Source organism: Apodemus sylvaticus, chromosome 5 (genome assembly GCF_947179515.1).
Source record: "Apodemus sylvaticus chromosome 5, mApoSyl1.1, whole genome shotgun sequence".
In the NCBI taxonomy this organism is placed as follows: Eukaryota; Metazoa; Chordata; class Mammalia; order Rodentia; family Muridae; genus Apodemus; species Apodemus sylvaticus.
The window spans coordinates 104,994,153-105,016,973 of NC_067476.1; the positions used below are offsets into that span (position 1 = coordinate 104,994,153).

General features: G+C 51.9%; 1 protein-coding gene across 5 annotated transcripts; it reads right to left on the reverse strand.

Annotated features, from left to right (window-relative positions):
- Nucleotides 1–514: 514 nt before the first annotated feature.
- Nucleotides 515–21,473, reverse strand: Shf (Src homology 2 domain containing F). 5 transcript variants are annotated; one of them, XM_052183427.1, is made up of 7 exons: nucleotides 20,971–21,473; nucleotides 10,882–11,023; nucleotides 8,355–8,558; nucleotides 6,730–6,870; nucleotides 5,295–5,466; nucleotides 5,031–5,150; nucleotides 515–1,168 (listed from the first exon to the last, which is right to left on the reverse strand). In XM_052183427.1, exons 1-7 carry the CDS (start codon nucleotides 21,454–21,456, stop codon nucleotides 982–984), a joined length of 1,452 nt encoding a protein of 483 aa, XP_052039387.1. In that variant the 5' UTR covers nucleotides 21,457–21,473; the 3' UTR covers nucleotides 515–981. The 5 variants fall into 5 exon arrangements, with proteins under 5 accessions (XP_052039387.1, XP_052039388.1, XP_052039391.1 ...); XM_052183428.1 differs by lacking the exon at nucleotides 6,730–6,870; XM_052183429.1 differs by lacking the exon at nucleotides 515–1,168 and having other exon boundaries at nucleotides 5,035–5,150; nucleotides 5,297–5,466.
- Between the last annotated feature and the right edge of the window lie 1,348 nt (nucleotides 21,474–22,821).

Consider the following 22,821-nt stretch of genomic DNA (forward strand, 5'->3'; position numbering starts at 1 on the left):
TCACTTGGGAGAAAATACCCACTGGGCTAGGAAGTCCCAGCAGATCCACGGCACACATTAGCGCTGTAGGGCTTGGGTCGAGGCAAGGGGCCTCAGGCCGTCGTAACGGGACAACTGTCGCGGGGCATCTGGCCCCCACAGAGCCTGTCCGTGGAGCAGCGGGGAAGCCCCGACCCACTAGCGTCGGCTGCGGTGCGAGGCCCCAGGCCCGGCCGCCAGAGGGAGCTAAGGGAAAGGGACGCAGCGCGCCCAGCCAGCCGGCCAGCCAGGAGCTGGGGGCGGGAGCGCGCCCCCGCCCGTGCACGCCCCCCGCCCGTGCGCGCCTCCCGCCCGTGCGCGTCACCCGAGGCCGCAGCCGGGCGGCCTGCCTCTTTGTCTCTCGGCGCCTCCCGGACCAACAGCCGCTGGCGGGAAGCTCGCTTGCTCGCCGGCCAAGGCAGGAGCGAGGCAGCCTGGACGCCCCCTGCGCAGGGTGACGTGTTTGGTCAAAGGAAGCAAGTGGATGCTCGGAAAGTGCTTTTTGCTGGCGGCCGGCTGGCGTCGGCTCCAGCGTCGATTTATAGTCTGGCTCACTCTCCCGCTCCCCGCCCCCTCCCTGGCCCCTGGGCGGCCCTGGGGGACTCGGTTCTGCCTGGCGAGCCTCTGGCCAGGAGCCCGAGCGGGCCCTCTGGGGCCTGGGGCTGGGGGACAGGCCGAGGGGAGGGCGGAGGGTGGGTGGTGCGGGAGGTGGCCACTTCCTCCCTAGGATCTGATCGGATGGGGAGACCCCTTCCTCCTCAGACTTTCCTCTGCCCAGCTCCACACAGTCCCTTTATTCCAAGGCCCAGGATTCCCTCCCCTTTATAATAAATTAAGGAATCTTCAGCGCCTACTAGATCCTAGGACAGGGGGAAGCCAGGTTTCTGACATCATGTCCTTGGAAAGAACCGAGCAGGTGACAAGGGCTGGGTCCAGGTCTATCAAAGTGCCCTGATCTCACATCTACAGAGTCCGGATGGCCACAGGGTAGAGCAGGGACATGTGTTCTGCTCCCTTAATGGGCAGCTTGCGGCTGGCATAGTGGTGCACGATTTCAGGGACGCTGCTGAAGGGTGGGCTGTTCTGGCCCAACACATACTTGTGTTCCTTGGTCCGGGACAGCTTCATGTGCATGAAGCCTTGACTGCTCCTAGGAAGACAAAGAGATCCCAGTGACCAGGGCTTCTCCCCAGTGCCCTACTTCCACCTCACACCCTCCCGGCAAGGGTTCCAAAGCCAACTTTAAGTGGGAGGTGAACAGGGATTGGATGGTGGGGGAGGGGAGGGTTGAGTAGGTAGCAGGAGGCACTGGCTTTGTGGTGAAGACACTGGGTGTGCCAAGAATGTGTGTGTGTGGTGAGTATACAGGGTGTGTGCTGGTGGAAAGTGGAGTGACCTGCACCCTCCAATTCTGTGATCCTTGTCCATCAGCCTCTGGCTAAGGCCAGTTTAACCCTACGTGGAGTTTAGAGACAGATTCATATAGGTCAGGCTAGCCTCTTTCTCTACCTCTGAATTACAGGTGTGTGCCAGGTTATGGGGTGCTGAGCACTGAAGCCAGGGCTTTGTACATTCTAGTAGGCACCTTAGCAACTGAACGACAGCCCAGCCTTATACTCAGCTCACCCTTCGAGCTATGTGGCAGCGCCAGTCTTTGGGTCTTACACCAGATCAAGCCCTCTCAGTCCAACCAGCCAGCCCTTAGGCCTAGAGTGACACCATCTGGAGACTCTGTTAGAATTACCTACCCAGAGTGAGGTAGGGTAGAAAAAGGACTTAGAGTATGGAGGTGAGGGGAGGGCATGGGAGCCCCTGGTCCTGGAGTCTGACTGAAGCCTCTTTCCAGCAGAGAAGCAGCACAATTGACGTTTGCTGCAAAAGCTGCTGACACAGACATAATATTCCTTTTAAATATAGAAATTTTATATTGAGCAGATCGTAAGGCCTAAATGTATATGACCTTGGGGAGGAGCTCATTCTTTTTCCTATACTATAGTTTGGTTGAAATTTGTGGGGGGAAACAAACCCTATTTACAGCAGAGCCGCCCCACCTTCCTGTGTTCCCTTGGATTAAACTCTACTTTAGCCATAGTAATCCTGAGCCCACGCCCACCAGGGATGAGCTAGCAACTTCCGGCCCAACCCAAGCCCCACTCTGGTAAAGTCAAAAGAAAGCAGAAGAGCATGAGGCCGCACCTTCTCCCTTCAGGAGCTGTGCTCTTATTTCACAGTATCTTAGTTTCTTCTGAGCATGTCTTTTTCTCATAATCCTCCTGCTTAATGATATAACTAAAAAAACTTTAATAAAAACCTCCAAATTTGCTTCATAAACTGGCTAGTTCTGAAACTCGTTTTCAGGCCACCAATTCTGGTTTGGCCTGGGTTGAGATCCCTAAAACCCTTGGAGGGAACTCTGGCTGTTGAGGACAACAGTGAAACACTGGACATCTTTTACCTGTACCTCAAAACTCTGGCGAGAGAACACCTTCCACTGCCTCTTCCATCTCCCTGAACCCAGAAAGTCAGCATTAGCTAGCCCTACCCTCCAGACAGAGACCCAATGTGCAAAGCTCTAGCCTGCTCTCAAATGCCCCCCACTCAGCAAGAACAATTGTCCAGACTTCACTGGCCTGGTTTGCCAAGACCTGGGTCTGTAGCATACCCACAGGCACAAGCTAGGAATGTTTGGAGGAGCACAGAGCCTAATCTCCCTTCCAGCCTGAGCCCAGAAGAGCAGGCAGAGGGCTGAGAGGGCATACGGGGGGGGGGGGGGGGTGGCATACAGGACCCATAAGGAGGCGACTTCCATCCTGACATCCTTGTTGGCAAGGGGTTGGCAAATTAGTTGCCTCATCTACCTGGGTATAAAAGAAGTTTTGACTAGACCTTCTACACTGGGAAACGTGGAACGGAGAAGAATGAGGGAACTGACGAGAAAAAGAGGTGGAGGGAATCTGGCCCCCAAGACCTGTCCTCTGGGGTCTGGGCTCCTAAGTCTTAGGAATCCACCTGGCTGTGCACCAGGATACAGAGGCATCTGAAGTACAGAGTAAGGAAAGGGCCAAGGTGTGAGCAACGGGGGAAGCAGGGCAGGGCAGTGTCGGCCCTGTCTTCTCTCACCTCAGGATCTGAGAGTGACCCCCTTCCCACAGCCCACTTGGGAGAGCCACCTCTCTTAAACTGCACTGGGTGTTTTCTCAAGGAACAGACTCAGAAGGGTAACTGGCCTTCATCTGTATTACCAACCTCTGGAAGAGGGAAGGCAGTCCTTTTCAACCCTCAGGGACTAGTCCCTAGGGTCCATTAAGCAAGGTCCTTGCCAGACCCTCAGGGTGTTGGGTGGGACCTGCTGGGCCATTGGACCCAGGGCTGGTAAGGCTTTTTGAGGAAGCTGTTTAATTACCAGTGAAAGCCCTTCCATTAGGGAGAGAAGAGAAACCATAATTGTATTTCAGGGAAGCCATTTATATGCAAACGAGACCTTGGCAGACAGCCTGGGGGGAGATCAGCAGAAGTGTGGCTGACGTCCAGACTTGCCTTCTTAGGGACTAAGCAGTCCCTCACCCCTAGTTGCAGGGTTCCAAGCTAAAGTCCCAATCCTTGGTGGCGGCTCCCTTTGGGCTGGACAGTACCAGATTTCCAGCAAATGGCAGCTAGTGAGGGTGGGAACCCTGTCACTGAACAGTATAATTCCTGAAGTCAGACTGAGCTAGGTACTGTGTTTGTATATTTTGAAGCAGTCGTTGGCTATATTCTCTAGGCTGGCCTGGAAATCTTGGATTAAGGAATCCTGCCTCAGCTTCCTAAGTAACTGAAACCACGGTACTATCACATCTAGCTTAGAGACTTAATTATTAGCTGGTGACCTTGAGCAAAAAGCTCCTTGAATCTATTTCATTTGTATAAAAAAGGAAATTTATCAGCACAGCAGTAGTTCATTTGGACAAGTTATATATGCTAGGTGGTATGTGCCAAGAATTTCAATTATAATCTTAATAACAATGTACTACCTCAAGTTGTGTAAATCATATTTTTGACAAATGAGTTTTTCCAAAATCCTTTTTTGATTTTATAGCTTGCAGACTCCTAGAATACAAGCGCTAGAAGAAACCCACAGTAGCAGTTCATTCTGCAAGAAGCAAACCTGAGACTCAGAGAAGTTAAATGATTTGTCTATGGCTACACAGCCAGTTTTATCAAACCCCAAAATAGAACCGAGGCCACTTAACTCTCCAGTACATTTCTTGATCTCTTCTAGTGAAGACAAATGTGTGCAATTCTACTCCTTGGATTTGTTTGAGGTGCAGGGGACGTATTGGTGTGAGGTATCCAAGACACTCCCATATTAAAGGGGGGAGGTAAGTGGACACCTCACTCCAGCTGGCTGGGTAGAATGCCTGGCTGCTAAGAGGAGCACTGGCCACCCTACTGTGGAGAGCCGGGGAGTCTGAGTGTGAGCTGTGGAGAGCTGCTCCTGTGTGAGGAACACACTGATGGGAGCCAAGGGCCCTACCTTGGCTACCTGGCCCTCTCCCCTCACATATGCAGTGGACTCAGAGGATGCTCTGCCCTCCTCCTCAGACCTAGCTCTCCCACTGTCTCCTCACTTCGCTGATCTTTCAGATAAAACTCCTCCCATATCTCCTTGCAGGTGCTTCTACATGTTAAGAGTTTAACAGTGTTGACAATAATTTATCTTAAAAACATGCTAGGTGCTCAGGCATTAAATCAAGTGTTATTATTTCACTGAATCCTTCCCAATAAAATAGATCTTGTCAATCTTATCAAGAAATGGAGAGCTAGAGGGCTGAACAGCAGGCCAGTGACAGAAACCTTCCAAACTACCTCAAGTGCTTCCACCTGAGGAGTCTCCGCCATTTCAAGTTCCCCAGTGGTTGGGAGGGGGGACGTGTTAAGGTTCTTCCCAGTCTGGCTGGACCGGAAGAGAACGCTGGAATCCCCTTCTGCCTTTCAGGTTAGTGGGTCCCTCTACCCATGGCGTCCCTACTCACTTGAGGGAGAGAGAGAAGTCGTTCTTGCTGGTCTCACTGTTTCGCACCAGGTAGCTGGCCTCTTTGCACAGCCTGAGCAGGTTCTCGGCATCTGTTCGGCTGATGGCCCCGTGGTACCAGCTGAGGATGAGAGAGGGGAAGGGGGGCATCTCTGCTGGGTCCCTCGCCGTCCAGGCCCACCCATTCTGGGTGTCCCCTGCAGGGAAGCGAGTGCCAGGAGGGGAGGAAGAGGGAGGGAGCCCCCCGCTGGACACAGACACTCACACCTGGTTTTCCAGAGGCAGTGCTGGGTCTGTCCACTCCCCCAGGGGGCTGCTGGGTTCCATGCCTAGGGATTTGGCTGACTTGGGGTTCCCAGCAGATAGCCTGAGAGGTAGCCGCCCCTTCTCCTCCCGGCCAGGTGACAGGCAGTTCTTCTCCGATCCTTCAAACTGGGCTGTAAGGAACAGACTGGTCATAGACTCTGAGGTGTCTAGAGGTAGAGCCCTCTCAAATGGCCAGTCCCCACAAAAGCATGTTCTGGGAGGGCGTGCTTACAGGCCTGCCTGCCTGACTCCAGGGAGGCAGAATCCTGGACCACAGTCTCTGAGCCGCACCAAGCCTCTTGGGGCCTCTCAGTACACACACAGGCAGGCGAAGGAGGACAACACAAGAAACCACTTAAGCTGTCTTCCTCAGCAGACTGCCTTCCTTTCTTCCATCCCCCTTAGGGTGGCTTCAGTGTTGATAATATTGTTTCTTTCTCCTCCTCAGAGTTCATTACCGTTTTCCAAATCACCCTGCCAGGCCATTCTGTAGAAATGACTTATTGATCTCAGGACAATTATCTGATTCCCCTTGGTGCCATCCTGACAGGCTAATCCTGTCCAAAGCTGCCAGACTGCCTGGCCCTCTCCACCCCAAGGTCGCTGTGCATTGTCTTCCCTCCCATTCCACAGAAGTCCAGGAGGTAGCTCTGTGTCTCCAAAGCAGGGCAGCCTGGCAGCTGGGCAGCACAAGGGGGGACACTCCCCGCCCCTCCAGGGGGGGTCACATGCACAGGTGACTCTCCTCTAGTCTGCATTTGCAAAATACCTACAAATTCTCATGCATGATGTAACACAAGATGCTCACGCCTGTATACACACACACACACACACACACACACACACACACACACACACACACACCCTTCGGTGTTCATGCTGGATGTAGAAGGGAGAAGTTGATGCCTTTGCTTTTTCCCCCAGCAGAGGCTCTTTCTCCTTGTAGCTCTTGAATGAATACCTTATCTTCCTTCAGTCACCAGATGCAAAGATCTCCTTTGCTAGCACTTCCCCATACCTCACAAACACCTGCTTTGGCAGGCAAAGTCCCACATACATTTTAAATCAGTGGACTTTTCTTTTTGTAGACATAGATCCACTCTATAGCCCAGGCTGTTATGGAATTATGTAGTTCATGACAGTCCTCCTGCCTCAGCCTCCCCAGTGCTGGGATTATAGCTGACAACTGAACTTTTCTGTGGTGGTGAGGAACAAATCAGGAAAGGGCCTTTGTTAATTAAGAGAGCAGGCACACAGCTCTGGATGGGGGTGGGGGAATGTGCACTGTCTTTCCCTTCTTCCTCCAGGACAAGGGGGATTCTTCCAACCCAAGCCCACAGGGACTAAGAGGTAAAAGACCTATCACCCTAGCCATAAGTCCCCAAAGGACCCACCGCTGCTGTCCTCCAGGCTGGGCTCAGGGAGGGGTGAAGCTGGACCGGAGATGTCCCTGTCCCCGTCAGGCAGGGAGGGGCTGCTGTCCAGCTGTCCCACAGGCGGAGGCCAAGGTAGGTCTTTGATGACCTTTATGTCAACTGGAGCCAGCAGCAGAAGGGAGAAGAGAAAGAGACAGTGACAGAGACAGAGAAAGGCAGAGGTTGAGACATCAAAACACAGGGCTAAGATACACAGTAGCCTAGAAAGGAGGAGGGGCAGAGGCAGAGGCCATGGAGCTCCAGAGGAGGGAACTGGACTGGAGGGCTGAGCCGGGCAGGGATTAACCACACCAGCCGGGCCAGTGAGGAAAGGTGGGAGTCTTGAGTGGTAAACAGGAAGGCATAGGATCTTGCTTGGTCAGCCCTGCAGGTTCCTTAATCTTCTACCCCCTCATAAGAGAACCAGGAGAGTGCAACATAGGAACAGGAGCTGCCCACTCCTCCCAGAACCACGCCCACACGGTACTGGTACCCCAACTGGTACTTCCCTCTTACTCTTCTATTCCCAACCTCAGGACTGGGACAGAACCTCCGGTATCTGGAATACTCAGACAGGGCAGAGGGATTCTATTTTTTTTTTTAAATTGAATCCTCCTCCTCCCAGTCCTGAGTGACGCCACCAGTGGCTGGCTATAGGACCACTAACGAGGTTTCCTAATGATGAACATAGATTTTCCCATTAAGCAATCCAAACAGTATTGATTCTCCAAGGAGACCTCGGGAGATAAATGGCCCATCTGTGATGGGTGTGTGCTTTACAGGAAGCAAAGCAGAAACCTGTGGTTTCCTAGCCTGGCTGCCAGGGTGGGGAGAGAGCTAAGGGCTGGAGGCAGGATGAGTGGTCTCTGTGAGAGGGGTGTGTGTGTGTGTGTGTGTGTGTGTGTATGTGACTGTGCGTGTGCATGTGTATGTGTGTGTGTGGACGTGGAAGCAGGAGTGAAATCTAAAGGCATCTCAGTTCGCAAGATTCAGGATTGAAGGCCCCCTCCCAATGTAAGTCCCTTTCTCCACCAACCTCACTGCCAATATGCACGTTTCCAGGGTGGACTTGGGCCTGGGACACAGTGGTGTGGTTGGGACAGGAGAAACCTGATCTTCATTTAGCAACCTCATAGCTTCCATCTGCAGCTCAGAAATGCCCTTGGCGCCAGGCACCCCTGGTATGGCAGTGCCTGCCACTAGAGACAGCCTCAGAATCTAGATTATACATACGTCAATTTTTATCATATGAAGTGTTAAACACCCTCTTGGTCAAATACATTTAACATATGCCACAAGTTTCACAATCTGTGCTGGAATGTCTTTATTTTTACCCAGATTCCCAAAGGAGGTTACAGCTTGGGCTTGGCCTCGAAGAGGCGAGGTGTAGAAAAGAATGTTCGCTCTTGCTTTGTCTGTTGCAGGCACACAGCGCTGCATCCACGCTGCCCGAGTCCCCACCCCATGTCACAGAACTCCATTACCCAGCCCTAGAATTGCACTCCTAGGCCTGGCTTGTTTCCTAGGGTCTGCTCCTCCCCTTCTGCTGAGCCGGACCCGTGCTCAGAGGCCCCAGCAGAGCTGCCCCTGCCAGCGAGACTCACCAGCGAAGGCCTTGGAAATCCGTTCCTTCTTCCATTCCCACGGCTGGTCATACTCTTCCGGAGGCCTCTCATCATCCTCTGGCAGGCGGGACTCCCTGGGCCAGGGAGTCCCCTCACCTTCTGGGCTGGCTTCATCTTCTGGCTCATAAGGTGTGTCATAGAGAGGTAGGGGCTGAGCTGCCGTCTCCTTAGAACCCCGGATCTCTGCCCGGTGCAAAGAGGAGAGAGGTGTAAGGAGCCTATGCCTTGGCTTGGGGAGAACTCAGCAGTCACAAATCCTGGGCCCCTCGACCTTGAGACATTTAGGGCTCCAAGATCATGGGGTCAGTGAGAGGAAGTGGCAGGCAAATGGCCAAATAAAAGGAGAAGGACCCCAGGATGACCAGTGAGGGCTGGGAAGCTGAAGAGGGCACGATAAGGAAACTGAGGCATAGTCTTCCTCTAGCTCATCTCTCCCCTCGTGCCCAGTTTGCTTATTCATTCATCTCCACTTATGTTCTAGTTAAAGCAACTTCACAATCAGGAAATCCTCTGTGGCTCACATGCGAGTGGCCCCCTTTTATTAAGTTTCCCCATCCTCACAAGTCAGCTTTATCCACAGTCTCTTCTCCTTCCCTTGGATCCTTTTCTCCTGGATCCTTTTCTCCTGGATCCTCTCTTGGTCTCTGTCCCCCAGGCCATGTTTAGTTCCTCCTCCCCTGACTCCTGAGCTGTTGGCTCAGAACTCACAGCATCAGTGCCTCTGGAGTTCTGGGCCTCTTCCCACAGCTGTTACCAATGCTTCATTCTGCCCTCAGCTCCCTTCAGACTCACCACCTTCTCCAGAGCTAGGAAATCGTTTTAGGATCACTGATCTAAATCTAATATAGCTCCAGAGCTAACTTGCCACAAAATGTTTATTTGAGGACTAGGAGTGTATCCCCAGTTAGTTGCTTAGCATGCACGAGGCCTGTTTTTAATCACCAGGACCAGCCCTGCCTCCAGCTCTTCTCCCTGCAAAAATGTACAGTTAAAGCACTTAAAATTTCACATAATTCCAGGATAGTCACGGCCCAGATGACCTCTCAGACCCCTTCTTACTCTCTCAGCTTCTGCCCACCTTACTGCCTCTGTTAGCCCTAACTACTCCATCTGCTCGTTTCCAATGCCTCGTGGCGTTCAACCTCATATCGCCAGAGCTAGACTTTTACCAGGACAACCCTCCATCCACCTTACAGGCTCTTTGAAGTTACCTTCCTGTGGTGACACAGCCCCCACTCCCCTCACCAATCTCTCCCAAGGAGGGCAGGGCAGCTTATCTGACTGGCCATTGAGTGCTCACCCTCCCTCAGCTCTGCCTTCTTGCGGGAACACAGGGATTCTGGATTTTTCTATTCCACACAGTGAGAAGAGCGTTCCTGTACAAAGGCCCACAGCTACCCTGTGCTGCCAAGCCCGAGTAAGCATGCTTAACTTTCTTGAAAAGTATCTAAAAAACCATTGTATTAACGTCACTGTTATATCCTTCGGTCAACTTCATCAGTAATAAAGTTGACATTTGAATTTCCATTAGCCCTTTCCTTAATTTTACTTCTTAATCATTTCTGAGCTGAGAAGAGGAAGAAACAATTTTTAATTACTGGTTCCTTGGAATCGCAACAATTAATTGGGCTGGGCATGGCGGCCTGTGTCTGTAATCCTAGCACTTGGAAGGTAAGGTCAGGAAGATTGCTATAATTTTAGGCTAGTCTGGATTACATAATAAGTTCCAGGCCAGCTTGACTACATATTGAGATCACATCTTATAAAACCAAACAAAAATACAACAATACCAAGAAGCAACCAACCAAAGCATTTCTGAAATAGCTCGCTAACTCGGCTCTAAGATAGGTGGCTCTTCTAGTCCATTCTGCATACCACGGCCTCAGAAATCCCCTTAAATGCCACATTAATCTTGTTTCTTTCTTCTAGCACAAGCCCACACTCTTTTACTTCAACCTCTGCATCCTTCTTGGTCTCTGCCACCTCAGAGGCTGAAGCACCGTTCCTTTGGCTACCCTTCAGCCGTGCTCTCCGATCCTCTCCTGTCCTCCCTGGTCACCCTGACCCCGACTTCTTCCCTGGGTCATCTGTTAGCCTGTTTCCCTGAGGCAAGTCTGACTCAGCCCTTTCTACTCTAACTCTGAACACTTCCTCTGCCCACTCCATGGTACCTAATGCATCCACTCACCTGCCGTTAATACTTCTCTTTGATAGCATTAACTCAAACTTGTCACATTTGCAAAGGCCACTGACTGACTCTCTTGTGGGAACCACCAAACTGAAGCTAGGAAGCCTGTCTCCAGTGCTTCAGTGCTTCTTCTACTGGACCTTTGGTTACATGGCCTCTTCTGTGGCCTCAGATGTCACAGCTTACACCTTCTCTTCCAAAATCTTGAAGGCCCTGACCACATTCCTAAGGACTTGACACAGACTTTCTCCCTATTTTCCAGGGACCATGGAACCAGTCCTTGGCTGTTTTGTGCAGAGCCAAGGCCTCAGTACTTACCAGCCATCATCTTTTGGGCCTCATAGGGCTCCATGTAGCCATCATTCTCAGGGGCCTTCTCTGGAGCTCCTGAAGTTCCTGCTGAGCCTTCAGCAGTCTCCTGAACATCAAATGGGTCTGCATAGTCCTCTAGGATCGCCAACTGAGAGAAGGCAACGAGATCGAGGCTCAGACAAGGTCAAGCAGCTCTGTTCCTCCTGCAGAAATGGGGCTTCTTTCTTTCCTGCTAATTTTCTACCTCGGCTAGTCCTAGGCTAAATAGCCAGGATGAAGCTATTGGGTCTTAAGAGTTCATCTTAGGGTCCGAGCTGGACAACAGCCTATGCACAGAGACAACTCAGAAGCACCAGCTACAGATGTGTGGCAAGAGTTGAGCTGAAGAGCAGAGCGGTGAGGCATCTCAGAGATTAGCACAGGGTAGCCTGCCTTACTTCCAGATGGTCACCAAGGTCGCCAGTGACCTTGAAGAAACTAAAGCAGCCGGTATAGCACAAGTACCCAGCACTCAGAAGGCAGAGGCAGGTGGAGCTCTGGAGTTGCAGGCTATTCCAGGCCATCCAGAGTTACAAAGTTAGACCCTGTCTCAATCAAAAGGAGAAGGAGGAGAAGGAGGTGGGGCAGGAAGAGGAAGAGGAAGAGGAGGAGGAAGAGGAAGAGGAGAAGGAAAAAGAAAGCCGAGATATCACTTTGTCAGCATTCTGTCGTTTGATCCCTGTCAGATACTTGTTCTGTGGGTATCATAAACTCTCTTTGAAGAAACTGGACAACAAGCAGTTAGGAAATACACCCTACCATTTAACTTAAATGGAAAAGTCAAATTTGGAACTGGTGCCACTAGTGCACAGGGCTATCAACATGTAGCTGGTGGGGCCTCTCAGCCTCCTGGGAGGAAAATGCCTTGGAGTACCGAGGGACACTACTGAAACCAGCTGAGTTCCCAGAGGCCAGGATCCATTTCCCCTACTGTCCATCCCTTTCTCATATATTGGCAGCCTCTGTTCTTGCTCCCTGTGACAGCAGAGGAGGCTGAGGCGCTCAAGGCAGGGCAGGGCAGGGCAGGGCAGGGCTGAGGACAATGGAGTCTTTCTCCAAACTGGGCAGGAAAAGGTAGGACTCACTAAGCCAGACCCTGGAGCACTGTGCCTCTCTGAGGGTCACAGCTGCCATCAGAGGTGGTTCTGGGGCTTGTGGCACAGGGAATGGCCACTCCTGTGTTTCACCCAACTGAAGTCTTCAGATCTGAGGGAACCAGCTGAGCCAGGTGACCACCCTGCCCTCAGTGAGAGGATCTGGGAATTGGGACCCCTGGGAGGACAAGATGGAGAAAGAACCAACCCCATCTCACACATCCCTTTGGCCTATGTGGCTCATCTATAGGTTTCTGGGGTTGTCTCAGTGGCTGCCTCTATTACCCTCAGGTGTTTCAGCCTCTACATTGTTTCAGTCTGGCCTTCAGCTCCTTCATTCCCCCGACCCCTGCGTACCTGCCGCTTGGGGTAGCTCACGTTAGCCCACCAGTACTCCGGGTCATCTGCTAGTCTACATCTCATGCGTGTGTCTCTAGCTCCAATAGGCAACTGTCAGAAGGCTGTAAACATCCTTCTCTTTTAGTCTATTACCCCCAGTCCTCCTTTCTCCAGGACAGACGTGTCTACTCAGCTCCATCACATACTGCCCCCTATCCCCAGCTTTTTTTTTTTCTTCTTTCGCCCAGGCCACTGGCATCCACAGGATCACTCACAACCCACTGCTGACAACTGTGCCAGTCGGCACACAGCATCAACTCATGTGTGGCAGCCATCCTACAGTGTCTGAGTCACCTGACACATTATCCTTACACCTCACAATAAATAGACCTCCAGGTTTTTGAGAAAAGAGTTCAAGGTTAGAGAACACAAGAGTCTACTTTCCTCTTTGGACCACACTCCGAAAGCACCACAGTTGTTTTACTGAATGGTTTCCTCTCTGCCTGCACCACTTTCCTGTCCTGGCTAATCCTTATTCAAGTTTCTTCTCTCAGAAGCCCCTTCCACGCTCCTCCCGGCCCAGCCAGTGAGGTACCTCTGATTGCTTTGTGTGGCAAATGCTTGTTCTACTGTTGTGACTTTAGGCAGACTGGGCACTTCCTCGGGGGCAGGACCCACATTTACAGCTAAATACCCAAGAACTGACAGCTCTTGGTAATTATATTAAATCCATCACATAAAAGGAGAGGAGTGGATGAAAACACTCCCACTGATTTAGACGATGCAGAAAAAAATGTAAGCTTAGGTAGATAGGGTCATTAAAGGAGGACCAAGTCTTTCCAAACAAGTCTGCGTTCTAAGAAGCTTCTGAGTGAGGTGCAGCCCTCAACCCCGCTCCTAGCCTCCTGTGCCCTCCTTCAGAGCCCTTCCAGACTCCCCTCAGCAAGCCTGGTCAGAGTTGCACACACACACACACACAGTTGCTTCTTCCTGGAATCCCTTCCCCTCCCAGGCTGGCGTGGGCCTTCCCAGTGCCAGCCGACAGTCCTGTAGGCAGCCAGGTGGTGTTCTGCAGACAGCTCAATGGCTCCTCTGTTGCACTCCTGGTTCCACACCCTGCTCCAGGAAGCCCTGGACCCCCACCCTGGGCTGGGGCATCCGGAGAGCTACCCACAAGGCCCAGAACAGGAGTGGCAGCAGAGTCACCAGCTGGGAAGGCTGGCAAGACTGGTACCCACTCTGGGCACAGAAAATCCAAGTCAGATCCCAAGCCTGCTTGCCCAGTGTTCCTGTGTCTAGAGGGGGATAAATTGCTTACAGGAAAACAGTCCCTGCAGATGACATTTGGCCTACTATGATCTGTTGTCTGTGGTCCCCTGACCCCCTCTGATGTGCTCACTGCTCTACCCAACACTCACTACAGGCCCAATACACAGTAGATGCTGAATATGTATTTACTGGATGTCTCAAGAGTTTCTACTCAGACTTCTATTGAAGTGACATCAACGCCACCTGCCCCAGTCACTCTGACCTTTGAATGACCTGAATGGCCAGTGGCAGTGGGAGGCTCAGGCTCACTGGAGAATCCATTTTTGAATAGGGATCAAAGCCTCTGGCTCATGGGAAGATGGGAGAACTGCCAGCTAGGGCACCGGAAAGGCACCTAACACAAGCATATCCTCTCTTCTAGCCAGTGTGCTGCCAAAGTGCTGAAATATTTCCTTCCCAACAAGGAGGTAAGGTAGCGGCTACTCAAAGGGCCCTGTGTCACGCCCTGCTCTCTCTTCCACCACCCTGTAAACTGTCTCTAGGATGCTGCCGCTCATCTGTTCAATTGGGCAGTGGCCCTCCCAGAGCAGCTGCCAGCCTTTGATTCTCCTTCCTGCCTACGCCTCTCCCAAGGCAGCTAACAGGCCTGCCATCTGTTTCCACCTTCCACTCTGCAGTTGGCCCGAGCAACACGTTTCTGACCCTACCCATGGGTGCCGGGGCCGGGTGTTGGTGTTTGCAGAACAGGTACTTTGTGGACTTCAGAGTTCCCAAATTTAAAAAGAAAAAAGAAAGGAAAGGAAAGGGAAGGGAAGGGAAGGGAAGGGAAGGGAAGGGAAGGGAAGGGAAGGGAAGGGAAGAGGAGGGAAGAGGAGGGAAGAGGAGGGAAGAGGAGGGAAGAGGGGGGAAGAGGGGGGAAGAGAGAAGAGAAGAAGAGAAGGGAAGAGAGGGAAGAGAGAGAAGAGAAGAGAAGAGAAGAGAAGAGAAGAGAAGAGAAGAGAAGAGAAAAGAAAAGAAAAGAAAAGAAAAGAAAAAGCCAGGCAAGCTGGGCAGTGGTGGTGCACGCCTGTAATCCCAGCGCTCTGGGAGGCAGAGGCAGGTGGATTTCTGAGTTCGAGGCCAGCCTGGTCTACAGAGTGAGTTCCAGGACAGCCAAGGCTATATAGAGAAACCCTGTCTCGGAAAAAACAAAAGAAAAAAAAAGAAAAAAGAAAAAGCCGGGCAATGGTGGGGATGCCTTTAATCCCAGCACTTGGGAGGCAGAGGCAGGCGGATTTCTGAGTTTGAGGCCAGCCTGGTCTACAGAGTGAGCTTCAGGACAGCCAGGGATATGGAGAAACCCTGTCTTGAAAAACTACAAACAAACAAACAAAAAACCCAAGAGTTTCCAAACTCTCTTATTACACATTTCTCTTCACAAGTGTCTACAGCCTGACTTTTTTTTCCTTCCCTGCTGTAGCAGAAAGGATAAGGAATAAATAGCAAGAAGGAGCTGTAATATTCTTAGCTAGAAGGTTGACAGGGATGAGCAGTCAATGAATGTTAGCTCCAGGGCTGGAGAGATGGCTCAGCAGATAAGAGCACTGGTTGCTCTTCCAGAGGATCTGGGTTCAACTCCTAGCACCCACGTGGTGGCTCACGACCACCAACATTTCAGCTGGGGCAATCAACCAGTGCCCTTTTCTGGTGTCCACAGGCACTGCAATGCAACAAGACTGAGACCCAAGCCTCCTAATGCTCAGTGCCTTTTTACAAGTGTTTCCAAATTCTCCTTTCCTCGGTTATCAGATTTATATTTTAGTTTAGGGGTTGAGGACATAGTTCACTGACAAGAGCATTTGCCCAGCATGGCAAGACCCACACCAGGCTCGATCTTTAGCACGAGAGAAAAAAAAATCACATTGCCAGTCCGATTCTGTTTGATTTAATATTTCCACACAGTATTTAACCCTTTGTCACTGAAAACCAATGACCTAATCAGTGTGGTTAAGAGCACAGTACTTACTTTCTGAGGTCAACCATCTGTCCCTGCTACTCCTACTCACTGTAACACCTTTCCCTACTGTACGTGCTTGGGAATGCCATTATTTCCCAATTTCCTTTTTTTTTTAAGGATTTAATTTATTTATTCTATGTATATGAGTACACCATTGCTCTCTTCAGACACACCAGAAGAGGACATCAGATCCCATTACGGATAGTTGTGAGCCACCATGTGGTTGCTGGGAATTGAACGCAGGACCTCTGAAAAAGCAGTAAGTGTTCTTAATCGCTGAGCCATCTCTCCAGCCCTATTTTCTGATTTCTAATTATAAAAGTAGTGCCATACTTACAAAACACCCAAACATCACAGACAAGTGGCTGACATCACTAACCCTTGTAAGGCCCTTGGGTGTGCCATGTCTGTGTTTACTTCAAGACAGACAGTTCTGCCAATACTCAGGCAGGCTCCAGTACTCAGGAAATAGTGAATTAGGTACAGAACACACCCTACGCCATCTCTTCTGGAGTCTCTCATTGCTAATTAGCAAATGCTGCACGAATGCCGCCCCTCTGCTGGGCCCTGGTGGGGGTGCTGAGGGCCCTGATGTGGTGCTCAGTCTAGAATCACACTACTGGGTTGTGGGCTTCAGGTCTACTGCCTGCTAGCTAAGAAGCCCTACAAGTGGGACTCAACATCCCTTCTCTTCAGCGCTCCAGTACGACCCAGGGATAGACTCTTTCCGTAGGGTTGCTGTAAACACTCACTGGTCCAATACACTTTAGCTGCGGGAAATGATGCCAGGCTCAAGACACATGCTCAGTAATAATACCGGGTACGGTATTATTAAAGACAAAGGCACTGAATTTTGGGGTCCCCCAGGAGCTCATACTGACAGACACAAAATGAGCTCTAAGAAGAGCGAAGTACCCTAAGGTGTTCTGGAGTTACCCACAAATCCGTGGTATGCAGGAGTTGGGCCTCATCTTTGCTCTTACATAATGTTACGCTGGTTCTGGGATGAGAACAAGTAGAATTACAGGAGATTCCTCGTCTGGGTACCAGCCCCAGCCAGGACTTGCTCAGCCTGGGCAGCTTTCTTCTACCATCCACGAGCACCAGGGTCTCAGCTGGTGCCAGATCTCAAAAGGCAGAGCGCAAGGGTCAAGGTGTTGACCAAGTCACTCGCTTGCCAAGCCAGTGCAGATGTCTCCTAGATGTCTGGTTTCAGACTGTGGTACTGCAGGGTGAGGAGGCAGCACCTACTAGAGGAAACAGGCCAGCCCACAACCTATCAGTAGTCATCCTTGGAGTGCCAGGGACAACACAGATAACCAGCCCAGGGCTGGTCTAACTGGGCCACACCAGTCCTTCCCCTGGACTCCTCCCTTGGCCACATTTCCCCCCAGTATCTCTAACACAAAATAGAATAAGCACAAGATAAGCTAACCAGACTTCCTACTCAGTGAGGAAATAAGAAGGCAAACAAAAAAAGAAAGAAAGAAAGAAAGAAAGAAAGAAAGAAAGAAAGAAAGAAAGAAAGAAAGAAAAAAGAAAAACCTCAAAAAACAGAAACAACAACAAAAATCCCACCATAACCAAACCAAGCAAACACACAAGAAACCCAAAACAAACAAACAAGAAACAAAAAACCCCCAAGGAATGGGTGCCCTTCTCAGCGCCCAGACCAGCATCACCTAAGGACACACCACACTCGAGTGGTCCTGACATCGGCAGCCTCTACGCTGTCATCAGCACAGGAGCACCGTGATCACAGACAGACACCTCAGCCTCTAACCTCACTTCCCTCTTCTTGTTTGTTCACTGCTTTCTAAAAGGAGCCTGAACACCCCAGGCCTACGCTGCACCTGTGGCACACACCTGCTGTAAAAAGTTCTTAATACTGGGGCTCAAAAGCTGCTGGCTCAGCAAGTAACGGTTCTTGCCCCCAAGCCGATTTCAGTTTGATCCCTAGCAGCTGATACTTGGAAGGAGTTCCTCTGACCTTCCCATCCATGTGTGTCTGTAAGCAAGTACACACACACACACACACACACACATGCACACACACTCTATACATACACATTTAAAAAAATTTTTTTTTCCAGACAGGGTTTCTCTGTGTAGCCCTGGCTGTCCTGGAACTCACTCTGTAGACCAGGCTGGCCTCGAACTCAGAAATCCACCTGCCTCTGCCTCCCAAGTGCTGGGATTACAGGCGTGTGCCACCACTGCTTGGCTATACATTTACATTTTAAAAAGTTTTTCAGTATAGGAGCGCATGCTCCTCTTGAAAAGAATCTGAGTTTGGTTCCCAGAAGCCACATCGGGTAGCTCATAACTTCCTGTAATTACAGCTCCAAGGGATCTGACACCCTCTTCTGGTCTTGAAAGGCACTGCATTCGTATACACAATGCCACATATAGATACACACAAATACACACACACACATATAAATGTTTTAAATTGTTAATGAAATATTTTTAAAGTTAAAAAAAATTCAATACTATTTGTGGGGGTGGGGGCGAAATAAACTCCTGTAAGAATTTAAGAGCTATAAGCCTTTTCTCATATAAATGAGAAATAGCTGCACACAACTTCTGGGTGCTCAAGAGCCCTAGGGTTGACCCCATGAGCTAGGAATAAGAGGCCTGGCTTCAATATGGGTTGCCTGTTTTATTGCCCATGTCAGGTCTTGCCTTCATATTGGCACAACAGAGGACACACTGCAGATGTGATAGGCAACTCAGCCTCATTTAATCACAGCCTCATTTCTTTTCCCTAATTACATCATGTTTTTTCCCTGTTGAAGCTTGGAGAACAGTGAATGCACCAAGAGGAGGCCCAATCCCCTGGACCTTCTGCCAGAGCAGAGCCTGGAAGTGGGATAAGGGCCCAGCACCAGAGGGGGTTCTTTGGGGGCCATCTGGCCAGGCCCTAGCTGCCGGTTGCAGGGTGTCACTCGTGCTGTTCCCACACCTGCCCTGCCAGGCCTGGCCAGATGGTCAGCTCTGAGTCTTTGCCAGTTATACCAGTGGGTTTCAGAGTGGGCTGGCAGCGAGGGAGCCCAGCATAGAACGGCTAATGAACTCCCCAGGACCTCAGGGCCTTGTCCAGATATCCACTCCCTCTTGCCTCCTCATCCTTGGCATCTCTAGAGTAGTGGGGGAGGAGGTGCTTCTACCCATTCCATCCAACCTCAGGGCGCAGCCCCCTGGGGTGTTCTGGAATCTTTTTCTGCCAGCCAAGGAGCTCTGCAAAGCTGAGAAGAGACGGGAAGCAGGCACACTGTAGAAACCACGGCTCTGCGGGAGTGGTGGTTCACTGTACACTCAGTAGGCCCTGCGGGTGTCTGGCCAGCTGGGTTTGGGGTAAGAGCTCAGGTACCTTGTCTGGCTTAGCTTGTCCTAGGGGGATACTCTGGGATTTCTCAAATTCTGTTCCTAGATGGTAGGGAGTTGATTGATTTCTGAATAATGAGGAGTCATAGGTCAGCCCGTGGGACAGCTCAGATGGTACATCCTGGATCCTTTTATCACACACACCAAAGAAAGCACAGATTGTGTGGCTCCTGGGAGAGCCTGTCGGATTTCATTCCTGTCTCCATGGCTGGCTGGCAAGAGACTCAGACACCTCTTCAGCATCCCCTCCCCCAGGTCTGAAAAAGCCCCAGGTCAGAGGTGACCCAAGTGAAGCCCAGACAGCCTTGGCAGGAAGGGTCTGAGGGTCTGTGCATAGGGCTACAGCTCCTTCCTTGGAGGTTTCTGGGAAAACAGGAAAGGAAAACCATGTCTTGGAAATCCCTGGCCCTTAAGCCACCCTGTTAATGGATTCGCACCATTTCAGGACACTGGGTCAGGCACTTTGGAGACAGAGAACTGCCAAAAAAAAAAAAAAATGGACATTTTCCTGGAGGAAGCCACAGTGTGGTGGGCAGCCTGTTAGGCCGTTCTAAAGCCGCTACAGGAAGGAGAATAGCCAAGGACAGCTTAGACCCTGGGCCAGCAGCCAGTGGCCAGGGAGGAGGAGACTGGTGGGTGGGAGGACAAGGCCTAGCATCTATACCACCTCATCAGAACAGCAGGGGCAATTAGGAAGGAGACTGCGCAGGGCCTGGGCCTTCCTCTTCAGCCTGAGGAAGAAGGGCCAGCGTGGTCAGTGTGCACTGTGGCAAGAACCATGGGGGGAGTAAATCACACATCGGGGCTCTTGTTTCGACCCCGACACACCTCTAATCCAGCAAGCTGAGCAGGACAGTGATCTTTTGGCTAAAAGGCCCAATTCTGAAACCTGAGGATTCAGACATTAACTGCTCTCTAATCAGATAAGAATCTTCTCCCCAGAGGAGAGATGAGCAAGGCCTGGTGGGAAGAGCCCTCAGGCGTGAGGAGGGCAACAGCTCTGGGGTGGCTCAGTCATAGTCCTCCGATTCAGAGAGGCTAAGGATGGCTTTCAGCTGTCTATCATCCAGGACAGGATAAAACTGGAATTAAGTAGGTAGGGAGATGTCCTGAGAAACAAACTATTGGGAGTCTTCCTCCAGTGCCTGCAGATCCAGGAAAAGCTCCAGTCTCTCTCAGAACGGACTGAGAAAGAAGGAAGCCAAGAGGATGATGAATGAACCCAGTCACTCAGCTTTAACTGGGCAACAGGTCCTGTCCACAAAATATCTTCATACTTGAGGGAACGCTGGAAGGAGTGCGCCTGTACCCCAGAGGTGAATTTCTCCAGAAAGAACTGGACAATGCCCATATAGGCATCCGGAGTACAACAGTTCCTCCCCTCTGATCCCACTGGGAAAGGCAAAGGCCAGCGCTCCTGTGTTTACGGAAGAAATCTTAGTTTTCAGGTCCTTTCTGGGCTTCAGACCTGCAAAGATGCCTGGACTCCAGGACAGGGTGGGAGGAAGGAGAAGGGGAAGAGGAGGGGGAGAGAAAAGCTTTGTGGAGGGAAGAGTCAAGAGATCAAAGGGCAGAGAAGCTGCTGCTCCTGAGAGGGCACAAAGGCCATAAACCGGCAAAGGGGAGGGAGGGGTGCTTCTCAATGCCCGTTAGAAAAAAAGGCTCCAGGATCAGGGTGACGGGGTTGCAAAGCTAAGGGAAGGGCCCTCGAGGGAGGTCGTCCCTAGTCTTGGAGCCCTAACAGGAAACAGGGCAGAGTTTGGGGCTCAGATTACTCGGTGGAGAAGCTAACAAAGGGGTTAAAATGTGAGGCCCCCCCCCCCAACCCCGTGTCAGGGACTGACCTTGTGTCAACCAGAAATACTGACAGCTAAAGGTTGAGCCCCAGCCAAGCCACCTTTGTCCCTCCCTAAATCTCCAGACCTTAGACCACCACCCCTCCTGGACACCCACGCCCGGCGCGGCACTCACCCTGTCGCTGCTGGCAGGGGGTCCGGAGTCCGGAGGGGGCGCTGGGGGTCCGGGGGTCTCGACCCGAATGAGGCGGTGCGGGGGTGAGCCGTGGCGCGGGGGTGGAGTGGGGCCAGGGACCGCAGGGGTGGAAAGGGCGGCGGACGCGGACGAGCCCCCGGAGTAGGGGTCCTCGAAGTCGCGGTCTCGCTGCAGCCGGTAGGCGGCCAGGATGTCCGGGGGCGGCGCAGGGGGCGCGGCCGGGCCGGGCGCTGGGGGGCGGTAGTCGGGCTCTGGGGGGGCGGGTTTGGCGCCCCCTCCGCCGCCGCCCCCGCGAAAGCCCAGGTGCTCCCGCAGCCACTTTGCGACTCCGCCGCTGCTGCCCCCTCCCGGGCCTGTCCCCGCACCCCCAGCCCCGCGGCGGGATCCTCCGGGGCCGCCCCCCGCGCTGCCCTGCGCCCTCGGCCCGGGGCCGGAGCCCGTAGGAGGAGCTCCGCTCAGTAGCATGGGGCCCTCCCAACTGAGCGAGCCGACCGCGGGCGGTGGGGGCGGGGCGAGAGGGGGCGGAGCTGCGCTGGCGGGAGGGGCGGGGCTCATCGGCAGTGACAAAAGGGGCGGGGCCCGCTGCCTAACGGGGACCGGAGGACCCAGAGAGGAGTAGATGGGAGATCGCGGGGTGCGGGGAGCAATTGCTGCGCGAATCCTCCTCGTGTCGCTACGCGTGCTCCTGTGGGACGCTCTTCTTTTCCATCTGCTCTTCTCTTTCACATCCCAGTTTGCGTCAGACGCGGGAAGATGAGTCCCCAGACACATCCTGCTCATTCTTATTCATTTCCCCCAAACCCAAAGACCCAAACATTTTCGAAAACACTGCTCTTCAGATGTGCCTATTACTGCCTTCACCTTGGGGGTACCGCCTACCTCCTCCTTCCTATCCCTTAGCTCACACCCAAACCTAGGTTGCCTTTCTATCCTAGCAAACTTCTCCCGTGGCGTGCAATCAGTTCTCCAGAGACACCCATTGCTCTGATGTTTCCACACCCACCCACCAGCTTTGAATGCTAACAACCCTTGCACAAACAATTCCCATCCACGCTTACACCGGCCCCCAGCAGGCCCACACAGCCCTCACGGCTGCACTGCTTTCTTGTGGAAATCCCTCAAGCTACATACAACCTGGGTCTGTCAATCAGTCTGTGACAGAATGGAAACAGACAAGTCAATAAATCAAGTGAGAAACAGGTCTGATGTTATCTATCAGCAGTCCCTTACCTTCTCAGGGCTCCGACACTCTGATGACTCACAGGTGCTTCAAATTTTGTCTTAGGAAGCAGTTTGTTCACCAGAAGTATTGTAGCCCTGAAGCTAAGGCCAGCATCTCTGTCTTCGCCTCTCTCTGTCTTTCTGTCTCTCTCTGCCGCCACCCCAACCCACCCGGAAAACTGTCCCCTTTACCTCAGTGTGGTACCGGCTCTATGCACTGTCTCTGTTCTTCTTCACTCTCTCCTAGTTGCTTACGGTTGTTTTTAAGATAGGGCTCCATACTGTAGAAGGCCAGCAATTCCCCGTAAAAGCGCAATTTGGTCTACTCTGCCCCAAGTGAGGGCTGACTTGACCGACATGTACCACTGTTATGAGAATCAGGTGAACCTCCAAAGAGAGTAAATTTAAAGCTGAGAAAGAAGGCTGTGATGGGAAAACATTAAATCGATTATTCCTATGATTCCAGATGTCAACTATGTCAAATTTCTGCCATGTGCAAATTCTAATGTCATGTACTCTCAAACAGTAATGGAACCCTGCGTAGGGGGCGTCTTGTTACATTACAGAATGCCATTTTTGCCAGTCTAGCTGGGGAACTCCCAGGTGATA

Bases quoted from the DNA above. Each gene is read 5' to 3' on its own strand.
- Shf (XM_052183427.1), bottom strand. From the start codon at position 21,456: ATGCTACTGAGCGGAGCTCCTCCTACGGGCTCCGGCCCCGGGCCGAGG. The intron at 8,559-10,881 runs GTAAGTACTGAG...TGCACCGGGCAG, and splicing joins GGCCCAAAAGATGATGGCTG to AGATCCGGGGTTCTAAGGAG. The intron at 5,151-5,294 runs GTGAGTGTCTGT...TCTCATCCTCAG, and splicing joins CTGCCTCTGGAAAACCAGGT to CTGGTACCACGGGGCCATCA.